Source organism: Cuculus canorus, chromosome 21 (assembly GCF_017976375.1).
Source record: "Cuculus canorus isolate bCucCan1 chromosome 21, bCucCan1.pri, whole genome shotgun sequence".
In the NCBI taxonomy this organism is placed as follows: domain Eukaryota; kingdom Metazoa; phylum Chordata; class Aves; order Cuculiformes; family Cuculidae; genus Cuculus; species Cuculus canorus.
In genome coordinates, this window is record NC_071421.1 from 6,587,655 (window position 1) to 6,603,450 (window position 15,796).

A 15,796-nucleotide genomic window follows, 5' to 3' on the forward strand; every position below is an offset into this window, starting at 1 on the left:
CATTTCGTTCCACCTGCTGTACGCTGAACACAATTAGAGGAGACAACTGCCATGCGAGCAAGCGCAACCCTGATCCCAGCAGCGCGCTGCATGAGAAAATGAAGGGTGAAAAGAAAGAGAAGAGGGTTGACGCGTCTCCGGTGAAAGGAGAAACCCCGACAGCACAGGGAGGCACCTCTGTGGCAGGTTCGGGATGTTTGCCAAGCAGGGCCCATGCTCAGAGACGTGGAGAATGAGTTGAAGGGGTAATGAGCACCCGAAGTCACAAGCGAGAACGCCAGTGTGTGTAAAACAAGGAGCTGACAGTGAGCCTGGTTGTGGTTACACAGGCAGAACTTTTGCCTCAGGGGAAGATGCCCAAGCTGGTGATTTGAGGGTTCTGACCAGCCTGCTCCTCCACCCCGCTCCCAGCCACACTGCTGTGGCAGCTCCAAAGTGCTGGGCTGTCACTCACTGCTTCTGAGCTGCTGATAGACGAGACACAAATCCCAGAGCAGATATTTTTCTCTTTGCTGCTCAGCAGAACAAAGAGAACTTTCTCCTACCTTGTCTTCAGTTCAGCTCGTTATTCCAAGCAAAATCACTTCTCTCCGACAGCTATCCAGAAACGGTAAACATTTACCAAGCAATTAAAAGAATATTTTACTTTATGTCACTGCAATAATTATAATATCCTTAATGCTCTAACAATGTACCTATCTAATCACGCTATGGTAGACTAGTACTAATTATACACACAAGTACCATCTCGGAGCTTCTTCCACACACAGCTGATGAGAAGCGCTGCAGTTTTCCCCTCATCCCCCACATAAGCCCCTCTCCGAGGGTGGATGATGCAGAGCTTACTGGGCCAGCGTAATCATAGAATCCTAGAATTCTTAGGTCAGAAAAAAACTTTGAGATCATCACGCCCAACTGTACCTGCTACTAAATCATATCCCTAAGCACTTAATCTACCCATTTTTTAAATAACTCCGGTGATGGCGACTCAACCACCTCCCTGGGCAGTTGTTCCAGTGCCTGAGAATCCTTTCGGTGAAGGAATTTTTCCTCATGTCCAATCTGAACCTGCTTGAGGCCGTTCCCTCTCATCTGCTCGCCTGTCACTTGGGAGAAGAGACCAACACCCACCTCATTACAACCTCCTTTCAGGCAGTTGTAGATAGTGATGAGGTCTCCCTCTTCTCCAGGCTCAACAGCCCCTGCTCCTCGTAAGACCTGTCCTCCAGCCCCTTCACCAGCTTCATTGCTCTTCTCTGGACATGGTCCAGGACCTCAATGTCTGTCTTGTAATGAGGGGCCCAAAACTGAATTGAGGTGTGAGTAACAGCCGGTAGAGCAAGTAAGCAAGCCATCGTTTCCTCGCACAGCTCCAGTCCCAAGGGAAGCCTCAGCTAACACCTGCAGCTTTTGCTTCTCACCTTTTTCTCAGTGCTGGGGTCCTTCTTAGTGCCTTTAATGAAATCATTCTTCCCCTTCAGGTGTCGTTCGTACTCTGCAGGCGTCATATCACCTTCTTCCATTAAGATGTGAGGCATGTGGGGCTCTGGAAATGCAGGGAATTGGGTGAAGAACAGTGTTAGGTAAACTTGAAGTCTGTGAGAGCTGCAGGCACCCTTATTAGTGAAAATAGAGTGATAACTCCAAGCTCGGACAGCATGAGCAACCTTCAGAGGTTCCAGGATTACCATAGAATCATGGAAAAGATCTGTGAGCTCACTCAATCCAACCATCAGCCTAACCCCACCGTGCCTGCTAAACTATGTCCCAAAGTGCCACATCCACATGGATTTTGAACCCCTCCAGGGATGGAGACTTCACCACTGCCCTGCGCAGCCTCTGCCAGGGCTTGACTGATTATAGCAGAATGATTATCTCCTAGGAAGCCTAACGCCTGACAATATTTGTACAACCAGAGCTAATCCAGTTGGTGCCAGCACTACAGAGGAGGATCCCAGGAAAAGATGAGACCAGTAAAGAGGATGCAGAGCCCACCTACCGCTTGGGTGGATCAAGATCTCCACAGGTCTGTCAAAGGTGTGTTTGTTGGCCAGTGTGATCATGATGCTCTTGGCAGAGTGAGCGGAAGGGTCGGCATCTGCTCGGATCTCGTGAGTAGGGCTCTCAACACCTGCCCGGGGAAACAGAGGTGTGGTTAGGACTGAGGATGGGGAATACACGATAGCAAGATGGAAAAGGGACAAAGTGGACTATGTGATGCTTCTACTGTATCAATTCCACATGTTAACATCAGCACTGTGCTGGTAAATCCACCCCAGCACAGTTAACTTCATGCAATCACAGAATGGTTTGTATTGAAAGGGACCTCAAAGAACATCCAGTTCCATGCCCTGCCATGGGCAGGGACACCTCCCACTGGATCAGGAGCTCCAAGCCCCATCCAACCTGGCCTTGAACACCTCCAGGGATGGAGCAGCCACCATTGCTCTGGGCAACCTGGGCCAGGGGCTCCCCACCCTCACAGGAAAACATTTCTCCCTAAGATCTCATCTCAATCTCCCCTCTTTCAGATGAAAACTGTTCCCCTCCACCCTGTTTCTGCACTCCCTGATCAAGAACCCCTCCCCAGCTTTCCTGGAGCGCCTTTCAGTACTGGAAGCTGCTCTAAAGTCTCTCCAGAGCCTTCTCTTCTCCAGGCTGAACTATCCCAGCTCCCTCAGCCTGTTCTTGTACAGGACATGCTTCAGCCCTCAGATCATCTCTGTGGCCTCCTCTGGACTCACTCCAGCAGATCCATGTCCTTCCTCTGCTGAGGACTCCAGACAATTTGCCAAACTTGCCAAAGACAGACTGCCAAAAAAGACTCCACATTGAGCGGGCAGAGAAGGAGAAAGAGTGTGGATGTTGCCTTGAAGTGGTGACAAACCAGCCTGGCACCCCTACCTGCCAGCAAGCACGGCCCCCGGATCTCCAGGTGAAAGCTGAACTCATACTCAGAGGGGTTGGTGGCCTCACTTTCCAGCAGCTGAGCCAGGCAGAACCTGCTCCGTTGCTCAGGGCTCCCTGATCCACCGTAGTGCTTGTCCCTGCCAGTGAGATGAACTCCAGTCAACACTGTGCACGTTATATACAATCATGGAACGGTTTGGATTGGAAGGTACCTCAAAGCCCATTCAGTTCCACCCCCCTGCCACGGGCAGAGACACCTCCCACTGCATCAGGATGCTCAAAGCCCCATCCAACCTGGCCCAGGAACTGCAGATCTGCTGGAAGCAAAGCGTGCAGTATCTCTCTAGCCTCCCACAGCAACAGCAGGTTCTGCTCTGCCAGTCCTGCATCTCCCCCAGATCAGACCAAGCCAGATCCCACCCGCGGTTTTTCATACGTTCGAAGCTGGTGGCTAGAAAAGCCGCTGGCATTCTCCAGGCTGGGCTGGGGGACCTTAGGGACACACACAGCTGGCAGAAGGACCCGCACGGCCCCGCTGGGCAGTGTCTGAAGCTCAGAAGAGGTGCTGATGAAGATAGAGACGCTTTCCAGAGGAGGAATCATGCCCAGGTTAGCCACAAAAACAATCCTCTCCAAGTCTTCATCCATCGTGATCCTTCCTGCACAGAGAGATGACCACACTAGGGAGATGCAATGTCATAACCAGTCAAAACGCTCCTCCCCAGGCCTCCTGTGACCATCCCAGCCCGGGATCAAATGCCCAAACCAGCCCTCACTGCACACATCAGAATTTCTCTGAGAAGCCTCAGCCCTCTGTATTCCTCCTTTGCCTGTCCAGAAACACCAGTGCTTCCCCAAATGGATGAGATTGCCATTTTTGGCAGACACTGTAGGGACGGACACGAGCACCACAACCCAAGGTTCAGTCTTTCAAAACAAGCCCACGGCTTTTGACAGCCAGCTACCCCATTCCCATTCCTCTTCTCCTCGTTTTCTTCCCCACATTCACCAAAACGCCCCTGACCCCCTCACCGCTTCCATCATGAACTCTTCCACTGGGGAGTCTGCAGCCGTCGAAATACGTGTCATCTATCTTGGCTTTGTCTTTGATCTGCACCGTCACGGCACGCCGGGACACAGCCGCCTCAAACCCAACGACGGTGGTGCACTCATCCAAGGGGTAGACAAAGAGACCTGCCAGCCAGAAGGGGTTTTAGCACCACCAAGCACGTGCCTGGTGGACCCACCAGCCAGGACTGCATGGGCCAACTCCCTCTTGGCACTCCCATGCATCCTCCTGGCATTTCTCATGCTTCAAAAACTGTAGCCCTGGACCATTGAGGGCACAATCAAGGACACAGATGTCCTTGGTTACTCTTCCTGCAAGGATCTAAAGGTTTAAGGCATGCACAGAAACCCAGCACTGTGGCTTTAAAGCCTCTGTAGCAGCTCTTGCACTGGAAAGCTACTGGAAGCTCTTGCTTCTACCCTGGCGACTTGCCTTCGAAAGCCTGGGCTTCTGGGTTGCGGTAGGTGAGCAAGGCTGTCATCCCGAAGGCATAGCCACTGACGCACGATGTCACCTCTGACACGGAGAGGGGGAGCGAGGAGCGAGTCGTTAGGTTAATCAGCCCTGGCATCTTCCCAGGCTTCCGTTGGTGATGGTGGGGTCACCTGCAGCGAGCTTGACAGGGATGGAAGGCACAGGATGAATGAGGAGCCCCAAATACACAAAACACTTCTGTGTCCCCACCATTTTATGCAGCCCCGAGGACAGCAGGACGGATCCAGAACAGGATGAGACCTGGGTGTGATGGCACCACTGGTGGAGATGCGGATGGAGACAAGGCTCTGGTGGGAAGACATAAGGAAAATGCTTGTCACCGGATCCCACCAGCTCCAGAGAGGAGGTTCAGGAGGTTTAAACCTGCCTGACGGGGAATAGGCAGCCCCAAAGGCTGACATCTTGGTGGTGGATTGCATCTCAGCAGCTCCTACACCCACCTCCTGCTGGGCAGAATGAGTTAACCTCTGCCTTTGGCTCTCTTGGATCTCATTACCCTACAAACTGACAAGTTTCTCCAGGATATGACTATGACCTCGAAGGTCTTTCTTTAACCAGCGGGACCTCCCACACCCGGCTGCAGCCCATCTTCTGCGTTTCGGTGGTGGTATGACTTTGCTGCCCAGCATCTCCAGATCCCTTCTGCAAAGGCTGACTCATCCCTCCACTTTGCTTAGCGGAGACATTCAGATGCAAAGTGCCCACTCCTGCCAATTACACTTCAACTCTTTTCCTCCAGCAGGTTTTCTTCTGTTCCAGCTCATTTCCCCCAACAGCCAGGGTTTCAAAGGAGACCTTTTGGGTAGCTCTAGGGCCACATCCAGCTCCCCCAGAACATGGGAAGAAGTTGCTAGGCAGCAGTTCTCCCTGGTTGGCTCTGCAATGCATTATGAGATGATTTACAAGGCCCAGGAGGAGCCAGCAGCACTGAAATACATCAGTTTCTCATTTCCTAGCAGTCCTGCGTTATTAAAACCACCTTTATATGCAAATGCCACTGAAGACATGAATGACAGACACCAAAGCCACAAGCTCCATGATCATTCCAGCAGGAAATCAGGAGATGCAGGAGCATGTCCAGCTCTGCTGTTCCAGCACAGGAGTCCTCCACGAGTCACACCCTGGGATGCTCCAAGCCATGCTACCAGGGCTTGTAAAGTCAGGAGCTGGCAAGAGTTTACCTGCTCCAGGGAGATAATGAAGGTTGTCTCCATGCTGAGACATGGCAGAGGCCATCAAGATATCGGGAAGTGATTAAATGCCAGGCAGGGAAAGAAGGAGGAAGGGGGATATTTTGCCTTAGGAAAAAAGCAAGCAAGAAATAACAAGGGGAAGATGTTCTCCACAGTGAGGCACAACAGGAATTCATTACGGGGTGTCCAGAGAGGTGAATTCAGGCTTCAGGAACAGGACTTCAGCTTGGCAGCTCTCTTGGCTGCAGAGACCTGCAGCAGAGCTGTGATTGAGGTCCAAGCCCTTCACCTTTTCTGCACCCACAGGAAACTGGGGACTTGCTTTCCATGGGAGTTGCTCTGCCAGCAGGAATTTCTGCATCAGCCAGGCTAGGATATGCATTCAGAGACTCTCGGGAGGATGCAGACCTGTGTGCCATGTCCTCTATAAAGCAAACCAGGAGAGTTGCACCTCTCTTGCACTTCCAGCACGGCTTGGAGGAGCCCTGGAACAGCCCTGCCTGCTATGCAAGCTGTAAAAACTGCCCCACAAGGAGGAGGGCTCGGAGAGCTTTTTCTGGATGCTTCGCCCCCAAGGATGGGAGGCAGCGAGGCTGCTCCACAGACACCGTGTCACCAACGCCATCAAGTGACTGCAGCATAGAAAGGGGAGGCTGGCGTCGAGCAGAGCAGTAGGAGAGCTGGCATCTCTCTCCTGTGCCCCACTAGGAGCCCACCACAGGCTTCTCCCCATCCTGCCTTTGCTGCCATGAGACCTGCACTCAGTCTCCATCCAGGTCACGGGGCTGGACCCTCAGGAGGAGATCTGGCAGGACCTCACATCCCAAATATTGCCACCAGCATGTGCCACACAGGGCATCCCTGCATCCACCCTGTGCCCAGCACGTCCCCTCACCACCGGCCCTGCCAGACAGCCTCACCCTGTGTTTGGCATCCTGGGAGGAGAAGAGGGAAACCACTGGTGAATCTCTTCAGGCACCAAAACCACCCCACATCCATTATCCTTTCAGCTGGGGACAGAAACTGTCCCTTGGCCAGCAATGCTCAGGACCTGGCACACTGGGATGCTACCGTGTTTTTCTTTTCCTTGCTTTGTAAATGCTCCTTCCTTGATAATCTCCCCATGGCCATGGAGGAGGGAGAGATGCTGGCAACATGCTTGCCCCGCTCCAGCTTATAAACCCAGCCAATTTCTGTGCACGATTTATGAGGAAGGCACTGATGCTGCACCGACGTCTGCAGACGCTCTCCGTGACGTGCAGAGAGATCGCCCAGAACTTGCACCAGCCACTCCACCTGGCTGCAGGATCCTGCCCCAACACACAGTTGAGGCTTGGGGCTGGACTATAAAGGATTGGGTTGGAAAGAGTGTTTATGTGCCTGAAAAGGGGGTGCAATGCTTGGAGAGCTGCTGAGAGGTTCCTGGGTGCCCATCTGCATTTCTAAGCACTGATGTGCCTTTAAAAAAATTGGTTTTTCATAGAATCATAGAATGGTTTGGGTTGGAAGGGACCTCAAAGCCCATCCAGTCCCACCACCCTACCATAGGCAGGGACACCTCCCACTGGATCAGGGGCTCTGAGCCCCATCCAACCTGGCCTTGAACACCTCCAGGGATGGGGCAGCCACCACTCCTCTGGGCACCCTGGGCCAGGGCCTCCACACCCTCACAGCAAAACATTTCCTCCCAAGATAGCATCTCAATTTCCCCTCTTTCAGCTTAAAACCATTCCCCCTTATCCTTTCACTGCACTCCCTGATCAAGAGCCCCTCCTCAGCTTTCCTGAAGCCCCTTCCAGTACTGCAATTCTGCTTTCTGAGCACATGCAGTAAAGGCAAAGACAGAATAACGTCCTTCCAAGGTGTGTTTTCATGCATTCGATAGAAAAACAGAGCAAACCATGACTGTTGTAGACATCAACATGTAGGCTGGCTTCTGCGCAGCTCCCAAAACCAGGCTGGGGTCCCACCAGTGCTGCCACCACAGGGTCCCTGTCACCCACAGCTGATAACGTCAGTAAGAACCAAACCAGCAATTGGCAGTTGGAATAAATCCATGTGCCACTTGCAGCACATCTCCACCTCACCCTGGTGTTGGAAGGGCAGGAGCCCCAGCTGCTTTTGCCCGCCAAGACACGGATACAGCCATGTGATGCCCAGCCTTGGTATCTCACATCACACCCATGGCATTTTTAGGCTGCTGAATTGCTGTACTCCCCCCACTGCCCCCGTCGTAACCTCTTACCAGCCCCAAACTAGTTCCCTTGGCAACCTCACCTCCAGGTCCAAGCCAGACCTGGGTCATATCCACACTCCAGACTGCTTTTCTGCAGCTGGGTACAATATTACTTCCGCTTCATCTGTCTCAATCAACACTGACATCCAGTGGCTTGCCAGGATGATTACAGCCGGTGTGCGTGGTGGAGACGGAAAGATGTACAGCCTGGACAGACTGGTGGCAGAGTGCCTGCTGCACCACAACCCTGCCTTAGCACCTCTGGAAGCTGCCAAGGAGGACCACAGAGAAGTAAATTCCCACCTGTTTGCAAAACCAAGACAGAAGAAGCGCTATGTTTGCCAAACTTTTGAGGCCCTCAAGCAGAGCCACACTTTGATATTTCCCAAGGATGACACAGCTTAGGGAGCAGCCGTGGGCTTGCTTTGGGGGACCCCTGGTATCACCTACCTGACCCACATCAGCTGCAGGTCATGCCTAAGCTACACAGGACCCCTCCAGCTGCTCTCCCCCAAACCACGAGGCACAAACCTTGCCAGGGGACTGGGACCAACCTCCTAAAACATTTATAGGAAGAAATAGGAGCAAACAGTGTCCATAACAGCACACACAGCACTCTCCTGCCTGAACCCCTGCACAGAGCAGGGAGAGGAATCTTTGCTGATTGATAGCAGCACCTCCTGGAAGAAACATGGATTCAGCATGGCAGACCTGTGGGAACCTCTCCTTAAAAGCTCCAGTAGCTGTTGTCCCATCTCCAGCCACAAACTGCAAGCATGGGCTATCCCACCTGCTGGGAAAACCAGCCAAACAGCTGCTGTGCATCACCCCGGAGCCACGGCACATCCACTGTGGGATGACAACAGGGGAGCCTACTGCCAAAGTGGTGACAAAGATCTCTGGTCAGAGGCACACAGCCCTTTGGGAGCCAGACAGTGCAGCTCTGAGGAGCACCCCAAGATCTTGGATATGGAAGCTGGGGGGAACAGTCTGCCAAGAGGGGCACCCAGTGAACGCAACCCAGCTCCCCTTTCATGGGGTGGTGCAGTGCCAGGCTGAGAGGTGACTGACAGCCCAGCAGAGCCTGACTTCAGGAGTGTCAATCACAGCCCTGGCTGGTCTCTAGGGTGTCAGTCTCACTCCAGAGCTGGGTCTCAGGGACAATGATTTATGTCCCGAGCTCCATTTCTACAGCCATCAATCACACCCCTGTGCAGACAGCGTCTCCGATATGGGTTTTAGTTCATCCCTGTACCAGTGTGTAGATCTCTGGGCTGAGCCAGAGAAGGAGGTGTTTGCCCAGACACCCTCCAGCCAGCCCCACGCAGGGGACGCACCCGGAGCCAGCGAGAGAGCCCAGGAGCAGCACAGCCCTTCTCAAGCCACCCCTGCCCCAGCCAAGCGAGGCCAACGCAAGCTGCATCCTTTGACCCTTCATGGGCGGGATCAAAATCCTTCCCTCACCTTGCCAAGGTCAGTCCTCCCTTCCCCAAAACAAGTGTGTCCATAGCTGGGATATCCCACCTGGCTGCCCAGGAGAGCAAAATCCCGTCCCCCTGCAGCATCATCCCCAGCATCCAACCTCCTTTGGGGAGATGGAGAACATCTGTAAGATTTTGGGGAGAGGGGTGAATGCTCAAGGGCTCACTATCCAGCTGTTATAAGGCAAGGCAGGGAAGCAGCATCTTGCAAAGTGTGGGCTTGTGCCTGCAGAAATATTATGACAGGGATCTCTTCACAGAGCGGCTTTTGTGCTGAGATTGTGCACAGCCTTGGGAAGTAACAGCCCGCACACACACACACACACACACACACACCCCTGCAGAGCACAAACAGCCCAGCCTGCTACAAAGGTGCAGGCGCAACGGGAGAGCAGCCACTGCTTTTCTTACCTTTCCTGGAAGAAGAGACAGGAGGAGGAGGAAGAGGAAGGGGATGGGGAGGGTTGGAGCAACTTCACCCACTCCTGCCAGCCCCTACACCTGGGCTCGGGAGGCAGAAAGGGCAAGAGAAATCCCGAAGGCGGCAGGCACGGCTTCAGACTGCTTTTGTGTCTGAAAGAAACGGAGAGAGACGGAGATAAGGAGAGGGAGAGAGAGAGAAAAAGGGAGGGAGAGAGGGAGAGAGAGCAAGCGCCAGGGCTTGGGGTGGGGGGAGCACTGCACAACAGCCACCTCGCCAACCTGTGGCATTTGCTCCCTGAAAGTCTCCCCTGGGCCCTCTCGATCTGGCAGGGATGCCGAGGGATCCCTCTTTGTTGGGTAGGGATGCTGAGGGGTCCCTGGGGGTGTGGGATGGGGAAGGGGGCTTACCTCAACGCCCGCAGCAACATGTGCCCCTGTGCTGACGCTCTGCCTGACAGCCAGGGAGGGTTTCTTGCTTCTCGGAGGGAGCATCCAGCTTCCCACTGGCAGCCAGCGGATGAGCGCACACTTTTCAGAGCTGTTTGGGTGACCATCATTAAGTGGAGCCATTTGTTTTGTCAGGGAGGTAACCATGACAATCCCCCTGTACACACACCACTGTCTTCTCCACGCCTCCTCCTCTTGCTCCCCTCCTGCTCCCGGGGGCTTGAGACGGGCAAGTTGGCAGAGAAAACGGGCTACAAACTCACTTTGCCAATCACCAGGGGGTGAGATTTTCCACAGCAGTGGCTGGGAGGGGAGGAACCCCACTTTCTCCCATTGCCTTTCACTTCCATCCTCCCCTAGGTCTTTTAAAGCATCCTAAAGCCCCCCAAAAATGGGTCTGCTGCAGCCCTAGGCCAGACCTCCCTGCTTTCCCATCTTCTCTGCTCACCCATCCTTTCCTCTCCAGGCACATCCCAAAGCCCCAAAGCGAGCAGCCTGAAGGGGTCCAAAGGGGTGACCGTCGAGCAGCCTGAAGGGGTCCAAAGGGATCCTCCTTGGGGGCAAAGAGGAGCAATGCTGGTACAACAGGATGTGCTTGTGCCAGAGACAGCCCCGACAGGAAAAACAACCTGTAGATGAAAGGGGAAACTGAGGCAGTGAGTTGGGCACCAGATTGGCTGCTGTCCCAGAGCAGAACTGGGCACCCAGTGTGGGTCAGATCATGCAGATGGGTGAAGCTCCTCCTCACTGCCACCTAAATGCAGCGATAACAGTGCTGCTGATGACAGGCAGCACTGAAAATATCACTGTCTCCTTCGAGAAAATGATCTGCAGGAAGACAGAGTTTTTTTTCTCCTGTCTCAGAGATGTGGATCCACCTGCAAATCCATCTGGTTTGAGGGTCGCACCACAGAGCTGCTCCTGGCAGTAAATCCCCCACTGCCAGCAGACTGAGCCCCTAAACTCACCCACTGGGCTCTGTGCTAAAACACCCCTTCCCTATAATCCCCCATCTCCTTGCTCACCTGCATTCAGATGAACCCGGAGCATTTTCCCCTCTTCCCTCATCCCTAAGCACACGTCCATTTCGTAGGAGGTGACCAGACATACAGTGTGTCCCTAACCGACCATCTCACCTTCACCAAGGAAGACATGCTTTAGGGCAAATAGCAAGAGACACTGGAAGCAGACGCGTGGTTGAGTCTTTTCCAGCTCCCAGAGGTGGATTTAAGCCCTGAAGTTCAGTAATTTATGGTCCTTGCTAGACAAATAATTCAGCGACAGAGAAGCCCACATCCCATGTTTCCAGCGCCTGTTAAAATGTTTGCTTACTACGGCTTTTGGCTCCTCTGAAGAAAATAACATATGCCAGGAGAAATCCCGGGAGTCATACCAACAAATCTGGTAGCTCAGTACATTTCTTGATAAAACAGAGCAGGATCTGACATGGAAGCAAGGGAAGATGTGAGACCTTGGGAGAACAGAGACAGAGTTGTGTTAGGGGGAACTGATACTTCACGTGGAAGGTCAGGCTGCGTCGCCAAGGATATTCAAAAGTGCTGCCAGGTTCCAAAGTGGCTCACAGGGGTCTTCGACCAGTGTTTGTTCTTCTTCATCCTCTCCAGGTTGGCAATGCCCAGGAAACCCCACCATCAGTGAGGGCCACCTCCTCATTGGGAAATCAGATGGGTGTAAATGAGAGCAAATTTGGAGGGAGAATAAGCTAAAAGCAGGCGAGCTCACCAGAAGCCCCATCTCGTAGCTCGTGGCTCACCTGCCCAGGGGCAGATAACACCCAGTGGCTAAACATCAAGGCATTTCTAGTCCTGCTTCATGCCTGGGACCCGCCTAGGGGAGTTTAAGGACCAGCTCAGGCAGTGGTTGCGCTTAGGGCAGGCTTTCCCAGCTTCTGGCATGCTTGTCATTCACCTCTGCCATGCTCCAGCGTTACAGGGGTACACAAGCGCAGTGCTCACGTTTGCTTGCTCCAAACAGAGCCTGTGTCAACGAGCTGGGAGGTTTGGGTGTGATAAAATAAAATAAAAACAGGAAAAAAACCAACCCTAACCCAAATCTCCTGCTAGAGGGAAAGCAAAGAGCACTTCTGATTATCTCCATGCACTGCTCTGGGTGTAAAAGGAGGTATCCTCATTCTGGAATGCTCTGGAAAAAAAGAAATCAATCACCTTGTTGGTAGATGATCTGAATAAAAAGGGGTAACTTGGGGCTTACAGGGACTGCCTCCTCCTCCTCCGAGCAGGTATGTGCACAGACAAGGAGCCTCCAGCCTGTTTCGTGGGAAAGGACCACAGTTAATTCCAATTAAATTCCACTGTGCAACACCTGCCCTCCCGAGACCTCTCACCAAAGTCTGCGGGTGAGGGGAATTAAGCAATTATTTAATGTTAAATTCTGTTAGAGCGAGTCCAGAGTAGGTCATAGAGATCATCCGAGGGCTGGAGCACGTCCTGTACGAGGACAGGCTGAGAGAGTTGGGGTTGTTCAGTCTGGAGAAGAGAAGGCTTCAGGGAGACTTTAGAGCAGCTTCCAGTGCTGAAAGAGGCTCCAGGAAAGCTGAGGAGAGGCTCTTGATCAAGGAGTGCAGGGAGAGGATGAGGGGGAACGTTTTTAAGCTGAAAGAGGGGAGAATGAGATGAGATCTTAGGGAGAAATGTTTTGCTGTGAGGGTGGGGAAGCCCTGGCCCAGGTTGCCCGGAGCAGTGGTGGCTGCCCCATCCCTGGAGGGGTTCCAGGCCAGGTTGGATGGGGCTTGGAGCCCCTGATCCAGTGGGAGGTGTCCCTGCCCATGGCAGGGTAGTGGGACTGGACGGGCTTTGAGGTCCCTTCCAACCCAAACCATTTTGTGATTCTATGATTCAGGTTTAAAAGAATAAATATTTAATTATTTGACAGCAGACTTCCGAACAAGACCAGGAACCCTATGCCGAGGGTGAGCACTTGTGCTAGGAATCCATCCCTGCCGCAAAGGCCAACTAAGAAAAGTCTTTCCTCATCCACAGAAGGCACAATGCAGAAACACCCACGACTCCCAGCAAGATCACACCTCCTAACAGCCCCCAGAGCCTCAGAAACCCCACGAAATCATCACAGCTCAGGCAGAAGGTTGGGAAGGAAGGCTTGGGAAGATCTGCCTCTAGCTAACGCTGCCCAGTCCTCCTTTCCTCCACCTCGGTCTTCCCACCTCTGAAACGAGGCTAATCCCAATTACACCCCTCCACTGGAGGTGTTTCTGCAGTAAAGCACCCATCAGCCTCTGGGCCTTCCCATGTCGCTTTTAGTTTGTACCCTAATTAATTAATTAATGTCTCAGACTTGCTTACAGCTGCTTGCTCTGCTCCCATTGAAAATCTCCTCGCGTTCAGCTCCTGGTGTTCGGCATCCGGCGCCGCAAGGAGTTGCCATGGAAAAAAAGCCGTGATGTCACCTCTACAAATAAACCTGCCAGACCCCAAAGATCCTGCGTGTGTGGCTCAGGGTGGGGGGATCCCAACAGGCAGAGGGATCTGGGTTGTTGTTAAAAGGGACGGAGAACATTGAGATGAGAAAGGAATCATCCGGATGCAGATCCTGGCTGATGCTTATGGGCTTGGTCATTTTACCCCCTCCTCAAGGGCTGCCCCTTCCACACAAGGTTCAAGGAAGGGAATGGCAGCTCCATGAGAAAATCCCGCAGGCTCTTCCCATCCTCCTTTCCTCTCTGCTTTCCCTTTTTTTCTTGCCATCATTCAAGGAGCTTTGAAGAACAGATTTGCTCTCAGGTCTGAGCCAGCTCCTGCCCTACAGTGAGACAGAACACAAATGACTTTTCCGTGTTCCTGCCACCCCAACACCTCCGTGACTCATTCTACAACCTCGTTCTTCACCTACAGCTCTGTTGCAGAGACAGCAGGAGCTGCGGTGCCCCCACAAATGTCACCTCCTCTGCCCCACGGGAAACCCCAGCCCCACACCATGCAGGGGGCCTGGGCCCCAACCCCACACCAAGGCCAGGATAGACCCCCAGCCCCACACCAAGGCCAGGAAGGACCCCCAGCCCCACACCAAGGCCAGGAAGGACCCCCAGCCCCACAACAAGGCCAGGAAGGACCCCCAGCCCCACAACAAGGCCAGGAAGGACCCCCAGCCCCACACCAAGGCCAGGATGGACCCCCAGCCCCACACCAAGGCCAGGATGGACCCCCAGCTCCACACCAAGGCCAGGATGAACACCCAACCCCACACCAAGGCCAGGATGGACCCTCAGCCCCACATCAAGGCCAGGCCCTTAGCCCCCAGCCACACACAAAACATGGGGATAAGACCCATAGCAGGCAACAAGGCAGGCCCTGAGCCCTAGCCCCACACCATGCAGGGGCCCTGGCCCCCAGCTCCACCATAAACATGAGGGCAAGACCCACAGCAGGCAGCAAGGCACACCTGGAGCCCCAGCCCCACACCAAGGCCAGACTCCCAGCCCTACAGCAAGCAGGGGCCCCCAGCCCCACAACAAGGCAGGCCCTAAGCCCTAGCCCCACACTATGCAGGGACCCTGGCTCCAGCCCCACACCAAACATGGGGTCAAGACACACAGCAGACAGCAAGGCATGCCTTGAGCCCCAGCCCCACACCAAGCAGGGACTCCCAGCCCCACAAAAGGCAGGTCCTGAGCCTCAGACCCACACTATGCAAGGACCCTGGCCCCCAACCCCACACCATGCAGGGACCTTGGCCCCCAGCCCCACAACAAACATGGGGGCAAGACCCATAGCAGGCAGCAAGGCACGCCTTGAGCCCCAGACCCACACCAAGGCCAGAACCCCAGCACTACAGCAAACAGGGCTGCCCCAGCCCCACACCATGCAGGGACCCTGGCTCCAGCCCCACGACAAACATGGGGGCAAGACCCATAGCAAGCAGCAAGGGAGGCTGAGCCCCAGCCCCACAACAAGGCCAGAACTGTAGCCCTACAGCAAACAGGGCTGCCCCAGCCCCACACTATGCAGGGACCATGGCCCCCAGCCCCACAACAAACGTGAGGGTAAAACCCATAGCCGGCAGCAAGGCACACCTTGAGCCCCAGCCCCACACCAAGAAGTTGCCCCCAGCCCCACAAATGACAGGTCCTGAGCCTCAGACCCACACTATGCAGGGACCCTGGCCCCCAGCCCCACAACAAACATGGGGGCAAGACCCATAGCAGGCAGCATGGCTGGCCAAAGCCCCAGCCCCACACCAAGACCGACCAGGCCCTTATCCCCCAGCCCCACACCAAGACCAGGCCCTTATCCCCCAGCCCCACACCAAGACCCGGCCCTTATCCCCCATCCCCAGGCAAAACATGGGGATAAGACCCATAGCAGGCAGCATGGTTGGCCCTGAGCCTCAGCCCCACATGAGGCCAGAGCCCCAGCCCCACACCAAAAATGGGGCAAGACCCATAGCAGGCAGTAAGGCACACCTTGAGCCCGAGCCCCACATCACGCAGGGCCCTCCTCATCCCATGGTGCGCCCTCTATCCTCCCACCCACCCCGGAACTCTCGT

General features: G+C 54.2%; 1 protein-coding gene across 2 annotated transcripts in view; it reads right to left on the reverse strand.

The window, feature by feature from the left end:
- Positions 1–15,764, reverse strand: part of VWA5B1 (von Willebrand factor A domain containing 5B1) — a 40,015-nt gene extending 24,251 nt beyond the window's left edge. For both annotated transcript variants that reach the window (XM_054085538.1, XM_054085537.1), the window contains exons 1-10: positions 15,713–15,764; positions 10,703–10,883; positions 10,216–10,345; positions 9,796–9,957; positions 4,412–4,594; positions 3,943–4,104; positions 3,347–3,569; positions 2,905–3,047; positions 2,000–2,131; positions 1,422–1,546 (exon numbers count right to left, since the gene is read on the reverse strand). In XM_054085538.1, the coding sequence (XP_053941513.1) occupies positions 1,422–1,546; positions 2,000–2,131; positions 2,905–3,047; positions 3,347–3,569; positions 3,943–4,104; positions 4,412–4,550 (924 nt within the window). In that variant the 5' untranslated portion in view covers positions 4,551–4,594; positions 9,796–9,957; positions 10,216–10,345; positions 10,703–10,883; positions 15,713–15,764. The remainder of the gene's footprint in view (positions 1–1,421; positions 1,547–1,999; positions 2,132–2,904; positions 3,048–3,346; positions 3,570–3,942; positions 4,105–4,411; positions 4,595–9,795; positions 9,958–10,215; positions 10,346–10,702; positions 10,884–15,712) is intronic.
- Positions 15,765–15,796: the final 32 nt, after the last annotated feature.